General features: G+C 35.8%; 1 protein-coding gene across 6 annotated transcripts in view; it reads right to left on the reverse strand.

The window, feature by feature from the left end:
• Positions 1 to 13,057, reverse strand: part of si:dkey-151g10.3 (serine/threonine-protein kinase WNK3) — a 343,184-nt gene that overhangs the window by 34,044 nt on the left and 296,083 nt on the right. For all 6 annotated transcript variants that reach the window (XM_051933579.1, XM_051933582.1, XM_051933581.1 and 3 more), the window contains exon 21: positions 6,772 to 6,859. In XM_051933579.1, the coding sequence (XP_051789539.1) occupies positions 6,772 to 6,859 (88 nt within the window). The remainder of the gene's footprint in view (positions 1 to 6,771; positions 6,860 to 13,057) is intronic.

The following is a 13,057-nucleotide window of genomic DNA, read 5'->3' on the forward strand; positions in this document are numbered from 1 at the left end:
GGAGCGACACAACCTTACTTAGAATCTTAAAGCAAACATTTGGCAATCATTATTATTTACACTATCTGAAGGATCAACAAAAAGGCTATGAAAAGCACATTTACAAAATAATCCAGAAATATCTTGTGCTATGTTTCAAATGCTAATCACGAATGTACATTTAAGCATTTGTCAAATACACACACTGTATTAAAACCTCTAAAGTGTCAAATCTAATTTGAGAAGTCTTGAATAACCTAGCTGTGAATTTTCTCGAATAGTAAAAGCCTTTGTATAGACTTTGGGGTCAGAAAAACATAAAGCACTAGATGTTTATTTATAATCTGTAAAATATCTAGCTTTTATTATATCCTTTGTGATCTTGATGATGGAGGCCAAAATCTGAATCAAATATATGTGTATTATTAATTACAAAGCTGCCACATTAAAATCTATATTCTTAATTTAGTAAATAAAAGTTTTAAACGTCTGGCTGATTCCTGTGATTCCACAAGATTTTTACAATCCATACAATATTGTTATTCAATAATTTTAAATACCATTATTTTTATCATTCGTGATCTCAAAATTTAAAAAGGTAAAATTTCCCTCAAATGACAATACCTTATGAAGTTTACACTAACGATAAAGAAATTCTATTGCTGAATTTAAAAATCAAACCAGCAGGCCCTTATACTCTTTTTTCAATATTTGCATAGCCCAAAGGACAGAATTAAAGTTAGACTGATGAGATGTTTACCAATTATTTCAAAAGTGTCACATAAGGCAAGTGCTGACAAATAAATTTTGTTTTGAGCTTGCGAGCAAGGAAAAAAAGAGAAGACAGACATTTGAAAACCTCTAAAGGATCTGAATACTCTTTTGCATATGTTGCAATTTATAAAGATTAACATCAATTTTAGTTGTTATTATTTATATTTATTAATGCATAGGAATGGTATTATTTTGATTATACTGTCAATTAAAATACTTTAGTGAGTTTACTTAATAGGAGGTATTTTAACAAATAGTACAATAATACTGAAAAGCATTACTTTATTTAAATCCAGTCTAAATGTTTTTTAAAGGAAGTTTAAAATGTTAACATTTCTCATGAGAAAAACTACTTTCTCCAGTTTAAAAATATAGAAAAACTAACATGCTGTTCTAAAATGACCTTGATAAACTATTTAGTTCATTCTTAGTATACTGTAGACCTCAATGTGGAAATTGAAAAAAAGAATTAGGAAAAGCCCAATATAAAATGAAAATACATATAAAAGTGATGGATATGGAATTAGCATTATTTCCAAGCAATAACGATGTATCTGTTTCTGAAACTAAGCTGACAAGTGTTTGCTTTGCTGTATATCAGCAAAACATAATTCATTTTTAGGCAATCAGAAGTTATCATAAATAGGCACAAAATGAAAAACAAAAAATTAACGTTTGTGTATGATTTTCTATCAGTATTATAAAAAAAAAGAGGTTTTAATTGATAGTAGGCTGCATTCTTTCTAATGCTGGCCAGAACACACTGTATACAGCATTTGTGAGTAACTGAGATGATCTTAGAAAAACTGAAAAACAAAACTTTATATATTTAAAAATTTTAAAACGGGATTGGATTTTTTGGTGTATCATAGTAGAAACAAGTCTCTGTAAACAAATACAGTATTTAGAGCATAATCTAAATTAGGTCATTGCTTTGAGACCTTAAATTTCAGGTTGTGTATTATTGCAGATTTATTGTAGTCTTGCTCCAAAATATACCCCTAACCTCTGTGTATGGGCACCTCCAAAAATTATCTTTTGCAAGGGGTTCAAAATCATTTTCACAAGAAAACTGTAACCAACTTATAGATACTTTAACCATGAATTAAAGTCTGATCTGGCAATGGGAGTATCAATTCACGTGGGTTGCAAATAGACGTCTCCAAAACGGGTCTAGCTAAGTCCTATTAAAGTAATTAATTGGGGGTTGATTAGTTTTTGATCCTATTTTTGTTAAAATTGATTTATTTGTATGGAATATTGTGTGATTTTAATAAAATCAATAAATAATTAAAAAATAAATTAAAAAATAATTATCTATTTATTAGGAAATACAGTAAGTCTAACTAACTAATAAGACTATTTAAACTAAATATCTTCAACTGTATGACACACAGAGCTGTAAATTGAAGGTGTAAAATATTAAAAATTAACTGAATCTGTTCAAAATGACAATAATGTCTCAATCCCAAGCTACTTCAGCAAAGGGGCAGAGGGCTATCATTTAATTAAAAACTGTATATAAAAAAAATCTAGTAATACTAAATTGTGAAAATACAGATTACAAATACTACACAAGTAAAGTTGTTTGATAAAGCATGTAGTTTTCCAGTATTCGAAGTAAACCATTTGAAATCAGGGTGGCTAGCAGACCAGTAAAAACTACATTCTCTAAAATGGCAACATTAAGAATTGTCACATCTTGGTGTGCCCTAAATATTATGACTAACATTTGATCTAGATAGGATTAAACTTTGTATTCTGCGATTCAGATGAAAATTTTGCTAACTAGTTTGGATCCTACTTAGATTAAGGCACCAGCATGTGGTTAATTTCAAACAATATCAGGTCAGGCCCCTGCATGACCTGCAGACTTGCGAGTGTTTCTCTTTTCCCTCCTTGTGAGAACATACAAAAATATATATTTATATACTGTATCCACAATGTAACAATCCTTCTCACAACTTGCAATAACACAAGTAACAGAAGGTGCTAAAGTGTTTGCAGTGATAAAGGCCAATAATCAACTGATGCAAAGTACTTTTACAATACAACACTTATTTAGATTAAATATTCACTTACCTTTATATTTACCACATCAGATAGTTTCTTATATTACACAGTCTTAGTATAAGCCTGCTTTCTTGGTTAGCCTGTGTTTTATTTTATTCTATTTCTATTTTATTCTCTGCGGTGGGATGGCACCCTGCCTGGGATTGGTTCCTGCCTTGTGCCCTGTGATGGCTGGGATTGGCTCCAGCAGACCCCCGTGACCCTTTGTTTGGATTCAGCGGGTTGGAAAATGGATGGATGGATGGATTTTATTCTGTTATAAATTAGTACCTGAAGTAAAACACCTGAAAAGCTTCGGGCATTATCTGAGACCAGGTACTTTTCAAACGTTACTAGCCAAATTCTGAAAATTAATTATTTCTTTTCTAATTGTCAAAACAATGCTGAAAAATGTTCAAAGCCTCACATTACAAGTTTTTACCTTCCTAAATGATTCTATTTTTTCTCCTTTACTATCAGTTGCATAATAGAATAAAGTTTTAATTTACTTAGAAGGAACTTCAAGGTCATTATTTTTCATCTTCAAATTGACTCTAAAATTACATTTTAAATTGATATCCTTTGTAATTTTTTAACAAAATGATCTAAAAAAATTGGAAAAAAAAGGCATGCTACGTCTTTTAAATCTTCTGCATTTTAGAAACATGTTGACAGAAGTAGGGAACAAAAACAACCAATAAGAAAAATACTCACAGTGTCAGAAGTTTTAGTGGATATTAAAACTACCATCTTTTAGGATGGTAAAAAGATTTAATAAATGGCATCACTCACAGAAAAAAATTACTGGGGTATACTGCCATTTCCTATTTATTGTAAGTTAAACTGACTTTACTCAAAATTAATATATTTGTAAGTTTAAAAAATGAATTTTTGGGAAAACTTGTCATTATGCAGCCATTTTTAAGATGACTCAATTGAAAATTAATTGTGCTGCACTTGAAGGCTTTATGTACCTGGTTGTAGAACAATCAACAAGATTAATTTATTTTAAAAATGAAATAAATATCACTGGTGTGGAATCACCAATCACATTTGGAGGCCGTATATCAATATTGCCAAAATCAAATGATTTTTTGGGGGAAATTTAAATTAATAAAGTAATTTACAAAATGCTTGATCAGCTTTTGGTTATTTTCAGATGCAAAAATGCATTATTAAAACATGTTTAGTTAATTTGCATTACATAAGGGACCTTCTTTTTTGTAAAGATACTATGGAGGCTTAGCAATCTCAACTCTTTTATATAATATCAGAAGAAGTTAAAGACTAGGTATAACACTATTTTTTAAAGTACCCAAGATTTACGTTGTTATGAATGTGGCTTTGAGCAAATTTGTCCTTGATAATCTGGCAAACCTACTGCATAGGCTAAATCACTTGAGGAGGCTTTTCTTGCTCTTATGATTAAAGCAGACTACATAATACATATATCAATGACCTTGGTGTCATTTTTTACTTGGGAATATTATTCAATAATATACAGGTTGTGGGTTAAGGATCAGATGACTTGCCAATTTAATTAAAATGTAAAAATAAAAATTCTAAAATATTTTGTTGGGTTCACATAAAGCAAGAGTGGGCAATACACATATTTACATTTCGTTAACTTTTTGTAATTGGGTTTAAAAAAAAAGTTGCTTATGTTTATAGATATCAGTTAAAATAAGTTAGAATAACTCAAAACAATTTACTTTAACCATATTCTTTCCACTGTGGTTGGAGTAACTATTTTGATTAAAATTAGGATTAGCTACAATTAATTGAGTTTGAATTACTCAAGTAATTTGTGAAACTTTTACACATTATTGAATCAAGCTCCTCTAACAAATAACTTTTGGAGTGTACTAAGGAATTATATGCAACAATGCTCACTACGTTCTAATAAACAAATGTAAATTTTTAGGAATAGAAGCTCAGCAGAAGAATTATATTTGATGTTTGAATCTTTGAAAATTAATTTCTTGCCTTAAATCATTTTCAGGGTAGAATGTGAGAAGTTTATCCAATGAACAACAAATAAGTAAGGCATTAAATATAAAATTAAAAAGACCAAAATTGATTTAGAGATAATATCAGGAAGAGAAAGGGGGATACTTTGACTGCATTGTTTTAATAGATATAAGATCATCAGGTTTAACTTGTCAACTATTAAGCAAACATTCAGTGAAAGAATGTTATATGACACAGGAGTCTAAGACATCTGTGTTTGAGATTTAAAGCAACTACATAAAATAAGTTGCACCAGCTATTTACTGTTTAGCTTGAAACTAGAATTTTTAAAACATTTACAAGGTCACAAATTATTTAGGGTTATGGAGGGCTGCAGCCTATCCTAGCTGGTCTGTGCACTAGGCAAGCTGCCTTCATCAGCTGTACACAGATAGTGAAGCTTATAACAGCACCCACACACGTATGCACACACACATTCTCTCACAATGTGCCAGTGTGGATTTGCAAAATAACATTGCACACACGTCTTTGGGGAATACCAGAAAACCCAAAGACAAACCCATACAAACAAATGGAAATTCTACACTGAAAATGGCTGAGCTCAGTATTCAAACTCGGAATGCTGGATTCTTGAAGCAGCATAAAACATGTAATCTGAAATAATGCTTTTACAAATACATACTCATAGCGCTCCAAAAAATGAAGGTTAGGGTTATGCATGTGCTAGACTGGGATTTACTGAACATCACTATGTCCCCCAAAACGAATCACTCAGTTTTTGGAAAAAAAATGTAGAAAACACTCAGAACTTGATAGGATCAACCTAGATTACAAAGCATCTCAGAAGGTGAATAAATGATTTAACTAAATACGTTTTGGTAAAATGCTGTTACCTCATAGGGTACATCAGATCCATATTATACTGCTTATTTAAGATGTTTATATCACTATCTGGTTTAATGGTTCAGTGATACCACCTAATATTATATATGTAAAATTGTCAAGTATTATATAAAAGTATTTTAAGTACTGAAAAGCACATTTCTAGTGAGAAAGTTTCCAGAATTTTTGCTACTTTGATCAACACCAGATTTTACCAACAAAAAAATGTGCACAAAAATGTTTAATATTTTGTTTTCCCATTGTCCTTCTTAAGATATAGGGTGGTCCACTCCAGTTCTGAGTCTTATGTTTGCATTACAGATAACAGAGCCTAACTCTAATGATCAAAAATACTCACAGAGGAAGGGGGATGAAGATGTGTGGTAATAACACACACTAAAAACAAATTAAAAATGAATGATGGTGGGACAACAGGACAGGTGTAAAAATAAAAATAATCTCAAAATATTAACTCAAAACGTTATTCCAGGTGTGACATAAAAACCATTTGGCAACTTAGCTGTTGCTGCAGAAAAGATACTGAAATTAACAGGATCAAGATTAAAAAAAAATCCAGTATGTTTTAGGGTTTCAGTCTCAAAAAAAGTTTTTCTTTTTTTTGTGCACAGTTATTTTGCACAAGATTTTATGCACAGAAATGATTAAATAATTACAGTAGAAAATAAATGACTTCAGTAATAAAAAAATGAAGTTGGACATATCCAGATACAATCATTGTCATACTTTTATAGATATAACATTCTAACCTATAAACGTTCACTGTTGGTTTATGGTTTTAAGTTTTCACAGGGCAGCAACAAAGTAGCAAAATGAAGAGTTTGTCACCTTATAGGATCAAATCCAACAAAAAAAAAAGTAAAGAAATATGAAAATTCAAACAAAAATACGAAACAAAAATGTTCCCTATAGCTAATTTGGTTTAATTTTAAACCCTGACTCTAAAAACGCTACCTTGACGGACCCGTGTTCTCTTGAAAAAGCTGGTAGATTGCCGAAGCTTGTATGCCCAGCTTTTCAATTTTCGAGTCCAGGATTTCTTGCTAACAGGGTTTTTGAGACTAGGACAAGTAAAGGTTAGGCCAAAATATCCACCTCCTGCTTGCAGCTTGTAGGTTCCACCTCTGGAAGGAAGGTACTCTGGGTCTCCAGGTGAAGAGGCATCCGAATGTAGAGGTACATCCTAAAAAAGGAACCCCCAAATAAATATAATTTATGCAACAACATTAAGTATATACAAAAACATGCTTCATAACTTTTTTGTTTTATATATAGCAAATCTAGAGATTTCTTAATCATACAAATATCAATGTTAAATGGCTATTCTTATCTGAAGTTAACTGAAAATCTTAATAAATCCATAAAAATGATTTTGATTCTTTGGGTGGGAGAAATAAATTCTGTAGTGCAAACCAAGTTTGAAATATTTGTTTAATATATATTTTAAAATATATTTGTTTGAAATGGATGAGACAAAAGCTTCTATTTCTACTAACAGTTCTGACCAATGACAAAGGAAAATGCAGAAAGCATATCAAAAAAAATTGTAGAATATCCAATGTTAGCATAGCTCTAACCATTCTTATACATGAGAATAATTCAGAATCATTAAAGTATGGAGAAATATGTTAATAAAATACTAATTAAAAACAAATAACAAAATGCTATTGCAAGTTGCTTTTGTGTGAGACTAAGAGCTCTATACACTGCTTCCAGCTTATGATAGTGAGCACAAATACAAAGTACCTTTGGAAGATTAATGTATACATTTTCTTAACCCTGTTTGTTTTCATTACAGGAACAGAGAGAATCATAAAGCATTAGAGCAGCATAGAAAGCAAAGGCAGGATATCACCCATGGATAAAACATACCTCTCATAACTGACAAATTTGGACAGATGGTGCAAATTCCTTATACTGTATAAATCCAATGGGATACATGCGTCGTAAGCTGTGTGACAGAAAAACGGATACATATTGCTCTGCTACATAGAAAATCTACACTCTTGTGGAACCGAAGAACGCAAACAGCTGTCACTTTCCTATATTACTGCCTTACAGGATCAAATTTAATAGAAGTCTAAATTAAATCATGCTCAAACTGTGAATACTTTTTCTGTTACAGTTAAGTCAAAGTAAATAAAGAAATTTAAGTTTTTAGTCCTCCATCACTAAAAAACACAGGTTAAAACTGCCCTCCTCATTGTGCTTTAAGCTATTTAACTAGTGATTTTAGAAATCAGGCATTTACAATGCTTAAGGAATATATTGTAGTATTCTGGAAGATTAATTTCATTAAGGGCGGCATGGTGGCGCAGTGGGTAGCACTGCTGCCTCGCAGTTGGGAGACCTGGGTTCGCTTCCCGGGTCCTCCCTGCGTGGAGTTTGCATGTTCTCCCCGTGTCTGCGTGGGTTTCCTCCCACAGTCCAAAGACATGCAGGTTAGGTGGATTGGCGATTCTAAATTGGCCCTAGTGTGTGCTTGGTGTGTGGGTGTGTTTGTGTGTATCCTGCGGTGGGTTGGCACCCTGCCCTGTGCCCTGTGTTGGCTGGGATTGGCTCCAGCAGACCCCCATGACCCTGTGTTTGGATTCAGCGGGTTGGATGGATGGATAGTTTCATTAATTAGTGAAGTATAGTGATTTTGGCAAATCCAAAAGAAACAACGGATTTCACATGTATAAACATTTTGGTCATGCTTATTTTATTAGCACAGAAATACTAACTTTTGCACCTCTTGAAAATGTGGTGCAATAGTTACAGCTTTGGCTTCACAGATCCAGTGCCCTGGGATTAAATCCTACATCCAGTCATGTCAACATGCAATTTAGATGTTCTTGTCATGTTTGAAGAGATTTTCTTCCCACATCTCCAAAGACATGCATATTGCATTAAACTGTGATTCTCAATAGGCCTGCTGTGAGAATAAGTGTGTGCAAAAGTAGGCCCTGCAATGGAATGGTGCTTTGTTTAACTTTACATCCAAAATAGTTGGAATAGTCTCAGTCTTCTGAGACCCTGAATTAGATTAAAAAGGGTTAAGAATAATATCTTAAAAATATTGTATAAGATTTAAAAAGTATTGTTTTATTTTAACCAAGTCCTAATTTAAACCATTATAAAAAAGATATTAATACAACAAAATAAAAAGTAAGTGTATATATAACTGTAAAAATCAACTGCACATTTTGTTCTACACTCTGGAGTTTACAGAATGATGATATATAAGTGTATCTATTCATAACTGTTGTAGGAAAGAGGTAGATGTGATTAATTAAACTCATCTTTAATTAAACTCATCTATGCTGTGATTCTGACAAGTTTAATTATTTGCTAGACGTTTTTGTAAAGAAAACATTTATCATTATCAACTTAACTCAAGAGTTATCCTATTAATCACATTAAACACTGTATTACTAGTAGTATGCCATTGTTAAAATGTTGTGTTACACTGTATTACATTTTTAAGTACTAGCTTTCTAAAAACATATATCTAAATCAATATTGTAGCTTATTCTCATCATAAGCTAATATATATTAGCTTTCCTATATTACGATATACCTAATGGTAAACATAGACATTCACAAAAAAATATATATATGTATTTAAATTAAAGACACTTAAAACTACTAAAACAGATGACTCGTCAAGTAGTAAAATCTAGATGCAGGTATTGGTTACATCCTGAATTCAAAAACAAATAATGTCAAACAGACAGAGGAGCCACCAAGAAATCAATGGTGATAGTACCTTTTTTTTTTTTTTTTTTCAGCTCCTTGGGACATGGATCAACTGCATAATAAATTTGTATCGGTTTCTTGGGCATTCAATAAAACCCTATTTGATTCTACCAAACAATTGTTCGAAACATTGTTTCAGCAAGACAGTGACTACAAATGCACATTCAAATGCAAAAATTTATTAAATGGCTACAAAAAAATGTATAAACTTACAGTAACTTACAAATTCCAATGGCTAGCTCAGTGTGCAAGTTTGAATGCCAGTGAAAACCGGTGGCATGAACTGAATAGAGACCTATAGCTGCAGACTGAAAAATATAAAGACTCTGAAAGCACCTGTAAGGAGCAACTTTTAAGTTTACTCCCAATTCTTGCTTCTACCTCTTCAAACACAGGCGGCACTAATAGTAGCAGTGCCAATTACTGAATGTCTTTTTTGGAAAAATGTGCATTTTTAAAATCTATTCTATCATATTCAGTTGAAATACTAATTAAGGAACATAGATTTCACATGCTGGAAAGCTATTATATTTATTTGTGTTTTTTTTGGTTCCTGGAATATGTTCAAATATCAATCAGCCTGGTGAAGGGACCTGAACTTGGAATGCTAACTGATTGTAGGCCTGTAGAAAATGGATGACCACAAGCCACAGAGTAACCGGTGGGAGAAAGAGACAGAGAAGTGGTTTGATTGGCTGCTCAACATAATATTTGCAGTCTATGGGCAAAGTGTTGTCTCTTCATTTATTCATATCAATTTGTTTGGAAGCATCAGTGCCATGGTATTAGTAACAGAAGCTGGTAGTCAAGTTGTTGCAAGTCTTTGACCATTAATTTATTAAGGAAACCCCCGATACACATTTCCCAATCAGCTATGGTCAGGTGCAGCAAAGAAGTCCTCAGTGTTCTGCCTCAATGACTATTGTCCAGTTGCACTCACACTCATCATCATGAAGTGTTCCAACAGGCTTGTCACGAGGCACATCAAGATGCTGCTGCCCCCTTCAATGGACCCCCAGCAGTTTGCATACCGCCAAAACCGTTAAATGGATGATGCCATAGCTACAACCCTCCATCTGGCCATCTGACGACACAACTGTGGTGTGCCTCATCAGCAAGTGCGATGAGTCAGCATATTGAGAGAGAGCAGCTGTTAACGGGCTGCTGCAAAGCCAACAACCTGTCTCGGAACATAGACCAAACAAAGGAGATGGTTGTTGACTTCAGAATAACTAGAAGCAACCACTCTATGCTGTACATAGATGGTTCAAGCGTGGAGATCATCAAGAGCACCAAATTCCTTGGTGTTCATCTGGTGGAGAACCTTACTTGGTTCCTCAATACAAGCTCCATAGCCAGGAAAGCCCAGCAACGTCTCTACTTACTGTGAAGGTTGAGGAAAGCAGATCTCCCACCACCTGTCCTCACCACCTTTTACAGAGTGGCTACTGAAAGCATCCTGAGCAGCTGTATCACTGTCTGGTTTGGGAATTGTACCATCATGAATTGCAAGACCCTGCAGTAGATAGTGAAGACCAGCTGAGAGTCTCTCTTCCCTCTATCACAGACATGTGCACATCATGTTGCATCTGTAAAGTGACCAGGATTCTGGAGGACTTGATGCACCGCTCACATAAACGATTCACCCTCCTGCCGTCTGAAAAAAGGCATCAAAGCATTCGGTCCTTTACTACCATGTGTAATAGGTTCTTCCCTCAAGCTACAAGACTCAAACACTCAGGGACTTGACCAATAACACACGTACACTTTCCCACTCAACTACATAATGTCTTTATATTTATTATTATATGGGAATGACGTTAAACTGCATCCGGCCCTGCAAGCAGTCCTCTAATTTGCAGGGAAATCATGGGGGTTGGTGGCAGGATTGGCACTCCAGCCACCGTAAAAAAAACTCCACACAGCTCCAAGACAACAGAAGGCACTCCTTTTTGCTCTCTGCGGGAGTAGCTCTGCTGCAGCTGCTCATAGGAAGACTGCTCGCAACATGAAGGGGATGGGGGAAAGCCCTCGGTAGCCCCTTCTCCAGATGAGTTGAAACAATTGGACAGCCAATCAGGTCAGGTCTGTTGGGGACCAGAACTGGTGTGTTGCTGAGGTGTCGCCTGCTGCATGGCAGCACTTGGGTCCCAATTTGAGGCACCCCATCCGGGTAGGCGCATGGAACGTCTTGTCTCTTTGGCAAGATGATCATCTTCCTCTGCTGTTGGAGGAGCTGCGTAAATTCCGCATTTCAGTGGCGGCACTCTCTGAGGTGCGCAGACCTGGGACTGGGCCAGATCTCTGTAGGTGGATACACCTTTTGTTGTTCTGGTCGCTCTGATGGCTGTCATACTCGAGGAGTAGCTGTTGCTGTAGCGGATTAGCTTCTTCTGATGGTCACTCCGATGTCACTCTTTTCAACGAGCGTATTATGGGACTCAGATTACGGCACTCGCTGTGTGCCTTGTCTGTTATCACAGTGTATATACTCCAACAGCGGTGAGTGATATCTTGGTGATGGAGACATTTAATAAGCAACTTTGCTCTGTGGTTCATTGGGTGCCCACGAGGTAACGTTCCTCTGGTCATGGGTGACTTCAATGCAGCCACTGGCACTGAGAGGGCTGGCTATGAGGATTGTCTCGGTCCCCATGGGTCTGGTGACCATGGTGAAGGTGGCTCCATGTTCCTCGACTTTGCAAAAGGTCAGGGGCTGCAAATCACCAGATCCTGGTTCCAGCGCCTTGAGCTGCATCGCTGGACTTGGTACTCCAATACTGGTGGTGCAGTGAAGGAGATCGATCACATCCAAGTGGGCAGGTGCTGGAGGCTCTTGCAAAACTGCAGGGTCTACAGAAGTTCCCGGTTTGTGAATTCTGACCACAGACTCGTTGTTGCTACTCTTAGGATCCAGCTTAGGTCCAATAGGTTACCACCTACTAGGAAAATGAGCCTGGACTTGTCCAGACTCCAAGAACAGGCTGTTTCTAAAGAGTTTACACGCAGTTTGTGTTAGGAACTTGCGGATTTGAGTGCGACTGCCAATCCTAATGTGATGTGGGAGACCTTCCATGACAAGTCCCAGAAGGAGGTGTTTCATCTCGTAGGGCACCCTGGATATCATTGAAAGGAGTCGCAGTGCATGGCTCAATGGCAACTCTGGTCTGTACCAGGAACTGAAAAGGACGGCTGCGAGGGCTTGAGGGCAGATAAAGAGGCATTTGTTAGAGGAATCTGTGAGCAAGTGACACACCACCTGTAGTCTAGGGACCCACGTTCTGCTTAAAAGTAGAATTGAAGCATTATGCCCATCTGAATCTGTTCCTCTGGGAGTTGCAGTCAGGGTGGCTGATGGAACAGTCCTTACGGATGACACTGCAGTTGTGTCCCGCTGTGCTGGCTACTTTGAGTATTACGCCTAAGAAGTCTACCATCGACTGCATCCTGGCACTGAGGGTTCTCATGGAGCGCAAATGTGAATATCAGCAGAGTCTCTTTGTAGTCTTTGTCGATTTTCATAAAGCGTTCCAATCAGTTGATTGAGCTCTCCTGTGGGACATCCTGAGGGTCCGCAGGATCCCCTTGAGGTTGCTGGATATCATGAGCGGCCTGTACACTGGTACTGTGAGTGCTGTGC

Source organism: Erpetoichthys calabaricus, chromosome 11 (genome assembly GCF_900747795.2).
Source record: "Erpetoichthys calabaricus chromosome 11, fErpCal1.3, whole genome shotgun sequence".
NCBI classification, from domain to species: domain Eukaryota; kingdom Metazoa; phylum Chordata; class Cladistia; order Polypteriformes; family Polypteridae; genus Erpetoichthys; species Erpetoichthys calabaricus.